Genomic DNA, 8,828 nt, shown 5'->3' on the forward strand with positions numbered 1-8,828 from the left:
CAAGATCAGAAAAATGAAACAACACAAGGGAAGCCTGGGAAACTATCACAACCAAGAGGAGTTTGAGGAGGCATGATGCCTAATGTTATGTGGTGTCCAGGGTGGCATTCTGGACAGCAAAAGGATAGTCAGGGGGAAAATTATGAAATCTGCATAGAATATAGACTTTAGTTAATAATTACGTGTCAGTGTTTATTAATTGCAACAAATGGACCATTCTAACATAAGATATTAATAGAGCATGATGGTTAATTTTAAGTGCCAACGCGCCTGGGTCACAAATGCCCAGATGTTTGGCTAAATGTGACTTTGGGTGTGACTGTGAGGGTGTTTCTGGATGCAATTAACATCCACTGAATTGGAGGACTGAGTAAAGCAGATGGCCCTTCCCATGATGGGTGGGTGGGCCTTATCCGATCAGTTGAAGACCCAAATGGAGCACCAAGGCTGAGTAAGAGGGAACTTGGCCTGCTTGAGGGTCGAGGCAGGACATCTGTCATCGAAACTTTGCTGGTCCTCAGTCCTTGAGGCTCAGGCTGGAACTGAAACACTAGTTCCCCTGGCTCTCCACCTTGCTGACTGTCAACCTTGGGACTGCTCAGCACCTATAATCACCTGAGCCAATTCCTTACAATAAATAGCTACACACACACACACACACACACACACACACACACACACACACACGTCTTCTATTGGTTCTGTTCTCTGGAGAACCTTGCCCAAGCTGGCTGTGGTGGATTGTATACAGGAACTCCCTGTGGTATCTTCAAGATACTTCTGTAAGCCTAGAACTGTTCTAAATAAGTGGATGTAATATCTTGATGTGGGTGATGGTTCCCTGAGTGCACACACATATAAAAATTCATTGAGCTGTACATGTAAGGTTTATACACCTCACTGAATTCTATAGTCAGCAGTCAAACTATTTAAAGTGGACTTAATTGGGGTGCCTGGGTGGCTCAGTCGGCTGAGCGTCTGACTCTTGATTTCGGCTGAGGTCCTGATCCCCCGGGTCGTGGGATGGAGCCCTGAGTCTGGTTCCATGCTGAGTGTGAAGCCTGCTTGGGATTCTCTCTCCCTCTCCCTTTGCCCCTTTCTCCCACTCACTCTCTCTTAAAAAAAAAAAAAAAGAAAAGAAAAAAATCAATAAAATGGACTCAATGTAAGTCTGAGTTTACAGTTTCTTTTGGAAACCGAGAAGAGCTCGTAGCTCCGGCCTGCTCCAGCTGGCCACAGCCTACGGGGTTGGGGGGCAGGTGCCCCCACTAAGCGGAGAAGGGGCTCTTGGCTCAGGACAGTCTCTGCCCGCTCACTGTTTCTTCCCGGCCCTGGGCCCTGCTCCAGTGGTTACTCTGTTGGGACTTTCTGGGCCAGCAGCTTTTTGGGGGTAGGAAGGCGCATAGGAGATTTGGAGGAGCTGTGGGCACTTTGGGGGGCCAGCAGATACACGGCGGCCAATTATCACCATCCCATTGCCATCCCCTCCCCCTCCCCCCCCGCCCCAACCACAGAGCCTGCCAGGCCGGGAGCCCGCGGGCCACGTCCATCACCACCCCCAGCCCCTGCAGAGGGGACGGACGATGCCGTTTGTGACAGCAGGTGGAGGGTGGTGGCAGGGAGGGGGGTGGGCCCGAGCCCCCAGGGAAGCTCTGGGGCTGGGGTGGCTCCTTCTCATCCCCAGGCCTGCCAGACTGGCAGGAGAGATCCCCTAATTGAGAATTAGGGATTAATTGGGATCTGCCGGGCGAGTGGTGCTGAGGCCGCTGCGGCCAGCCCCGGCACCTCGGCGTCCAGGCTCTGGGCTGGGCAGGGCGTGGGTGGTCCCCTGCCCTCTCCGTCCCAAAGCCATCTTGTCGGCAGCAGCGATGGTGACAACCAGGCGGGGGCGCTGTAAACTCCCTCCCCTTCTCGACCAGAAGGTCAGGGCTCCCTCCCGGCAGGTGGGAACAGCCGTGGGTCAGGCAGTGCTCTGCGAGGCAAACCTTTGCTGCAGTTAGCGGAGGCCAGGGCCCGGCTCCACGGTGACTCGAGGCACCGGCTTGTTGGGGCTGTGATTTTAGAGTCCCGGGGCCTGGCTGTAAGTCCCACCTCGGCTTCGTCCTAACTGTGTGTGATTCTATGCCAGCCCTCATCCTCCCAGAGCCTTCTGGTGCCTGGCGGCTGGATTAATCTGGGGGCGATGGGGGCGGGGGGGGGGGGGTGTCACGGCCAGTTCCTGAACAGAAGTGGGGCAAAACTTTCTTTTAGAAAGAATAATCGGGCAGCACGTGCTGCATGGACTGGGCCGGGAGAGACGGCGGTGGGGCCGTGTGACCGCTAGCAAGGTTGCTTAGACTCAGCGTCTTGGTTTCCTCCGTTTGCAGAATGGGGCTCTAAGGACCACGGCAGCGCTGGAGCGAGGGGACGTGTCGTTTGGGTCCCCCCCGGAAGCAGACGCTGAGGTGAAGTCAGGAATGCAAGAGAGAGAGGGCGAGGAAGCGGGCTTGGGCAGGAGAGCCTCTGAGCGGACGCCGACCTGGCCCCTGCCGTGCTCAGGCGTTTGAGGCGGGAACCCCAAAGCTGATGTGTATCCGAAGGGGCCCGTCCGTCACTCACTCCTCCCAGCTGACCTTCCAGCTCTTTCTCCCTCCCAGAGTACGTGAGGTTGGCCTGGGAAAAGCCCTCACTCCCTTGTGCTACCCTCTGTTGTAACCCCGGCCCTGACGGGAGCCCTTTTGCGGGATGAGGGGCCAGTGCACATCCCAGCTCTGGGAGAAGCAGGTGGCATTTACTCATCTAGGGACGTTTCCTGATACTGGCTCTGGGAGGGGCCCAGAATCCAGAAAAGGCCCCTGCCCACCTGGAGTTCACGGTCGAGGGATCTTATAACTTTTGGGGGGCCAAACACTGGGTCCTCCAGGGTAAACGAATGAGAAGCAGAAGCCATCCCCTCAGGCTCCAAGACACTTTACTCTCAGAGAGACAGGGACGGGCAGTGGGGCTTGGTGGGGAAGTGGGGGTGAGGGTGAGGGCGGGACAGGGTGTTGCCCACAGGCAGGGTAGGGAGGCGGTCGGTGGGGGGGGGGGGAGGGTCAGCTGGGAGCAGAGGGTTTCCGGGCACACGCTGGCAGGCAGTGGCTGTGGTCCCAAGTTCCGTCTCCTGCCTCCAGCTTCGGTGCAGACTCAGCGAGACATCATTCGCACAAACTCTGCCAGGACAAAGCCAAGGTTGCGGGTCTGCAGTCTGGACCCCAGTAGGGGTGAGACCAATATATTGGCCTTGAGGTGGGAGGAGGCGTGGTCCAGGGCAGAGCCCACAAGGGAGTCTTCTGGATCTGGGGAATGGGCCCTCAGGCGAAGAAGAGGGGCTTTGCTTTATGGACAAAACGAAACGAAACGAAACAGAGAAACAGCAGCAACGACAAGACCCCCAAATCTCTTAACTGAACCTGTTTTCCTTTTTGCTTTGGCTGCTAGGAAGCTCAGGAACAACTCTGGGAGAATTTCTACATACTGATTTTCCTTGGCTTCCTGTCATTATTTAACCCTTATTTTCCCCCTGGGGCAACGCGGCTTAGAGGAAGAACGAGGTTCTGGTCAACCCGCCTGGCTTCCCATCTCGGCCACATCCACATCTTTGGCCAAGCACTCCCGCCTCCCTAAGAGCTGACTGTCTTGTCCTGCTCCCGGGGAGAGGGCACAGAGTGCCTAGCGCACGGCGCCGATGCCCCTTTGGTCATTCCCTTGAGCTCTTAAAAACCTCCGGGGGTTGTGCTGGCGCTAAGCGCGGAGGGCAGTGGGCGGTACCTTCAAAGTCCACCAGGCCGTCCCCGTTGAGGTCAATGTCGTGGAGGACCTCGTCCACCTCCCGCTGGCTGAGGCGCTCCCCCAGCAGGGCCTTGAGGGCTGCCCGCAGCTCACCCAAGCTGATGCGGCCATCCCCGTTGGTGTCGAACTGTGGCGGCGTGGGTCGAGGCGTTGAGTCCCCGGCCAAACCGCGCATTCACTCAGCCCTCCGTCACGGCAGACCCGAAGCCCCTGCCCTCCCTCCAGCCCCAGGGGCCGCACCTCCCGAAAGGCATCTCGAAGCTCCCTGACGCCGATCATGTCTGCCGTCTCCGCCAGCAGCTTGGGGCCCATCAGCTCAACGAAGTCCTCAAAGTCCACCTTCCCGCCACCTGGGGGCCGTACCCGTCAGGGACCCCAGGCAACCAGAGACCCCTGCCCGGGCCCGGCCCTCCCTTGCCCTCCTCTCCTGGCCCGTGTCCCTCTCCCCTGCCCCACTAAATGGGTCCTTCCCTCTCGCGGGGCCCCGTAGGCTGGATCATCTGCTCAGTTTCCTCATCTAAAAAGTGGGGATAACGGTCCTTGCCCCCCCCCCCACCTTGTAGGGCGATGGGGAGATTCTTCAGAGGCAGAGCAAGCGCCTTGAGAATGACCAGGGTCCCCGGCTCTGGGGGCCAACCTGTGGAGGCATCTCTCTTCCCTGGGCCGCCCAGCTGCTCAAGCCATGGCCATGGCCCCCGGAGAACTGGGCTTGGGGCAGGTCTGAGGCACATACTGATTTGCTGTGAAATCTCGATGAGTTCCATCTCAGTGGGCATGTAGCCCAGGGTCCGCATGCAGGCGCCCAGCTCCCGGTAGCCGATGTAGCCGTCACGGTCTCGGTCAAACTCCTGGAAGGCGATCTGCAGCTCTGCCGGGCAGGGCGGGGTCAGTCCTTCCCACTCGTCCCCCCGGACCCCAGCCTGGACCAGCACACCCTTCCTTCGTCCTTTGGTCGAATCATTTCCTCCTTGTAAACATCAGTTTCTCTTTGCTGTCTCAGGGCCTTTGCATGTGCTAGTTCTTTAATTCGTTCTTCCAACAAATATTTAAGGAGCATCTACTATGTGCCAAGCTCTGCTCTAGATAGTGGGGATAAGGCAGGCAGGCAGGCAGGCAGGCAGGAAGGAAGGAGGAAGGAAGGAAGGAAGGAAGGAGGAAGGAAGGAAGGAAGGAGGAAGGAAGGAAGGGAGGAAGGAAGGAAGGAAAAGAAAGGAAACAATCCCTAACCTCATGGAGCTCACATTCTGGAACACTCTTCCCTCTTCTGGTCTTCGGGTCACCTGCCCAAGAAAGTCTTCCGTCTAAATTCAGTCCCCTCCAGCCCATTTGTTCATTTCTTTGCCAGCGCTTAGCATCGTTTGTACTTGTTGACTCATTGACATCTGCCCCCCCGCCCCGAGGACATGGGCTGTATCTGTCTAGTTTGCCACACTCCCTGTGCCCAGCACAGGGCCAGGCACGCAGTAGGCACCCAGGAGGCGTTTGCTCAATGAACAAACACAAAAGGGAAGTGAGACCCACCTGGCGAATGAGACCTGGGGACCGACGGCTGGGGGCTCTGTCAACCCCTCCCCGTTCGGTCTCGTCCCCATCTCTCTGTGATCTCCTGCAGCCCTTCTCTTGCCCCTGGTTCCTTCCTGGTGGAGACCACCGAGGCCCCACCCAGTGTCCCCACCCTGTGCGCTCCACCCTTTGTCCACCCCTCTGGAGACTAGTCTTTTCCAAAACGCTTTACCTTCGATCTCCTCTGGCCGCAGCTCCCGGTCCTGGAGGGGGGGTGGCGCACAGAGAAGTTAAGAATCCCCTGGACCACCCTGACACCTGCACCCCTTCCTCTTGTCCTTTGGGGCTCCCCACTCAGCACCCCCAACATGCACGGGCAGGGCCTGGGTCATCTGACACTGCTCAGGGCTGGTGGCTGCCGCCGGTTCCCGCCCGCTGGCCTGGGCATCTTGGGCCGCCCCTTCCCTGCCCCCTGCCCAGACCTCTGCCCTCCTCCTGCCCCTCCCCTTGCAGAGGTCACAGAGCTCCACTTGCCAGAGGTGGATCTGGGGTCGGGTAGAGCCTCAGACGTGGCCCTGGGGACCTCCGTGTGTCTCTCTCGTTCTCTCTCTCGGAGGCCCTGCCACCTCCCTGCCCACCCCCTGGGTGGCTGTCTCCTAGGTTCTCTGTTCCCTCTCCTCTCTCTTTCCTGGTGGGTCTCCTTGGGTCTCCCCGCTGTTTGATCCCCTTGATGTTTCCTCCACTCTTCTCTGTCCCACCCCCTGGATCTGTGTGCCTTTGCTCCAAAGACCCCACTCAAGGAGAGGCAGAGACGAGGCAAAGGCAGGGGCTTGCCATACATACGAGCTGGGTGGCCGCGATGCTGGGCCGCAGGAAGATGCAGGCGGGCCCCACCAGGCTGCTGAGCACCGAGTAACCCTGGATGCCCGGCCCAGGGTCCCCCTGCTCCTCGGGGCCGGGGCCGGGGCCGGGGCCGGGGCCGGGGCTGTGGTGGGAGCGCCCTGGGGGGGAGCTGGGCCACTGCCAGCGCTCCTGCGGCAGAGCCAGCTATGAGCTGGGGCGGCGGCCCCTCCACCCTCATTCACCAGCCTCTCCCGTCTTTGGAACCGGGCACAGGAGAGTGGGGGCCTTCACCCATCAATACTCTAGGCCGGAAGGGTCCACCCCCTTACCGTTCAACTGGGCAAACCGAGGCCCCCGAAAAGGCAAGGGACGGGACCAAGGTTGCTCAGAAAGCCGGTGGCAGAATGGGACCTTCAGCTCCAGCTCTGTACCTCCTGTCTCTGACTGGCAGAGAGCAGGAAGAGCGGCCGGCACAGGGCAGCTGGATGGGCACCCGGGGGGCCTAATGAGCTTGGCGGGAAGGCCCGGGGGTCCGTGGGAGCCAGGACCGCAAGGGGCCGGAGTCTGGGGCCTTCCCCCGGGGACATCTTGATTGGTCTAGGGTGGTGGGAACCACCCCCTCCACCCGCCTGCCCTGCTCTACCTCTAACCCCAGCCCGGCCCTCACACAGGACTCTGCCCACCCCACCTGACCCTTCCAGGCTCCAGCCCAGCCTCCTGGCCTTGGCTTCTCCCCCTTAGCCGTCCTACCTTAGGCCCCCGATGTCGAGGCCGTTTGGCACAGTTTCCCATGGGCTCCTGAACCATGCCAGGCCTGGAGTCCTGGGGGCGGCCCAGGGCTGGGCCTCAGCGGATGCTGTGGGCTCCTGTCTGCCCCCAGCTGTCCCCAGTGAGAGCCTGGGAGCATTGCAGGGGATTTTCCTAGGGTTTCGCGGGGAAGATTGGGAGCGGGTGGGCAGGCGGGGAGCCCTGGGCCCGGGGGCTTGGGTCCTAATCCAGGATTATCTCTGAGCATCCCTGCTGGTGAGGGGGGCCACTCAGGAGCCAAGGCCCCCTGGAAGGCACAGCCTCCCTGCGCTCCCTCTGAGGGTCTTCTGGGCACCTCCTCTCCAGCACTTTCTCCCCCAACCCCTACCCCTAATCTCCCCCAATTAGGAGAGACTTAATGTCTTCAGAAGCAGGGCCCGGACACGGGAGGAGGGAACCAGGTGCCCAGGGTGCCAGGGCGGGCTGGGGCACCTCTCCCCTCAGAATGGTGGTATGAACTCGGCAGGCCCTGCCCCTACCGCCTGTCCTGAGAGGAGGCCGTCTTGGCCCGGTCCAGAAAGCTCCTGACCCTCCGGGCCAGGGCCCTTGCTCTCACCTTAGAGCCCCTGGCCAGCCTGCCCGCCCTCGGCACCTCTGCCTGGACCAGCCCCCCGACCCTGTACTCAGGTGACGAGCGGAAGGGAGACAGCTCTGGGTGCTGAGGGCTGGACGCGGGCTTCGGTGAGGGCAGAGGTGGGGAGAGACGCCAGCCTCCGTCCTGGGCAGCTGACTGAAACTGCCTCCCACCTGCACGTCCCGGGGCTCCTCCCTGAGTTCTCCCCTGGGTCTGTCCTACAGGGTCCCGGCTGCGGCGGGGGATCCCCGCGTCTCCCTCTGATGCCCCACACCCCTGTCCCCTTTACCTGCCCGTAGGCTGCCTGCACCCGGGCCTCCAGTTCCTTGAGGAGTGCCCGCCGCCTGTTGGCTGCTGGGCTGGCAGGGGCCCGGCTGGGCCCTGGGGTGCCCTCAGAGGGGCTGGGGTCCCCCGCGGGGAGACTGCCATCTGCCTGGCCCTGGGGAAGGGCCATGGAGACCAGGGCTGGGCGCCTCCTCTTCCCACTCTGGTCGCCCCGTTCCTGCGGGAGGGTGGCTGAGTGGGCAGCTGTGGGTGCGGTCCCCACAGGCTCCCGGGTACTTTCCCCTGTCCCTCTCTCCACAGGCTGGTAGGGCTCTCCCCGTGCTGCTCACCCAAGTCCTAGCCTCCCCCAACCCACCGGTCTCCAGCCCCATGCTGGCCACGGGCTACCTTGCAGAGCCCTGGTCACCTGGTCACCTGGCCTTTCTGGCTTATGGTCTCCCCCCCGGCCCCCCGCCATTTGGGTCTTGCTCGCTGCCCCTCTCTGCCCATCTCTCTGTGTCTGTCTCACCCACGGCCCCTTGCCAGCCCCCCTGCACTCTGCTGACATTTGCCCTGCTGTCTCTGGGGGTCTCTCTGGCCTCTCATACCCATCTCTGTCACTCCCTCCCTCTGCTCCGTTGGTCCATCTGTCTGTCTGTCTGTCCATCCTTGCTCTTCCTATTTTCCCTGCCCGCACCTCCCCCCGCCCCCAGGATGACTCCTGGATTCTGGAAAGACAACGCCCCCCCCCACCATCCTGGCCCCAGACGTCCCCCCTTCTCCCTACCCAGAGCCCCAGAGCAGCTCTGAGCTTCCCCACCTCCTGCCAGCACCTCTCACCTACCTTCTGCTGACCTCCGGCCTCTCGTTTGTCAGGGAGAAATGTGGGGCTGGGCCAGGCAGCCCCCACTGGCCTCTTGTTTCCCCCTGTTCCGTCCCCAGCCCTCTGACTGCCCAGCTGTGTGCGCTTCTCCACCCGGAATGAGGTCAGTTGTCCTGCCCCGGCCCCGCTCCAGGCCCCTCATGA

General features: G+C 61.0%; 1 protein-coding gene across 3 annotated transcripts; it reads right to left on the reverse strand.

The window, feature by feature from the left end:
• Positions 1-2,933: 2,933 nt before the first annotated feature.
• On the reverse strand, positions 2,934-7,991 carry CABP2 (calcium binding protein 2). Of its 3 annotated transcripts, XM_043579147.1 has the most exons (7): positions 6,907-7,053; positions 6,157-6,345; positions 5,546-5,576; positions 4,544-4,678; positions 4,051-4,160; positions 3,790-3,937; positions 2,934-3,191 (listed from the first exon to the last, which is right to left on the reverse strand). In XM_043579147.1, exons 1-7 carry the CDS (start codon positions 6,961-6,963, stop codon positions 3,166-3,168), a joined length of 696 nt encoding a protein of 231 aa, XP_043435082.1. In that variant the 5' UTR covers positions 6,964-7,053; the 3' UTR covers positions 2,934-3,165. The 3 variants fall into 3 exon arrangements, with proteins under 3 accessions (XP_043435082.1, XP_043435080.1, XP_043435081.1); XM_043579145.1 differs by lacking the exons at positions 6,157-6,345; positions 6,907-7,053 and adding an exon at positions 7,827-7,991; XM_043579146.1 differs by lacking the exon at positions 6,157-6,345.
• Positions 7,992-8,828: the final 837 nt, after the last annotated feature.

Source organism: Prionailurus bengalensis, chromosome D1 (assembly GCF_016509475.1).
Source record: "Prionailurus bengalensis isolate Pbe53 chromosome D1, Fcat_Pben_1.1_paternal_pri, whole genome shotgun sequence".
NCBI classification, from domain to species: domain Eukaryota; kingdom Metazoa; phylum Chordata; class Mammalia; order Carnivora; family Felidae; genus Prionailurus; species Prionailurus bengalensis.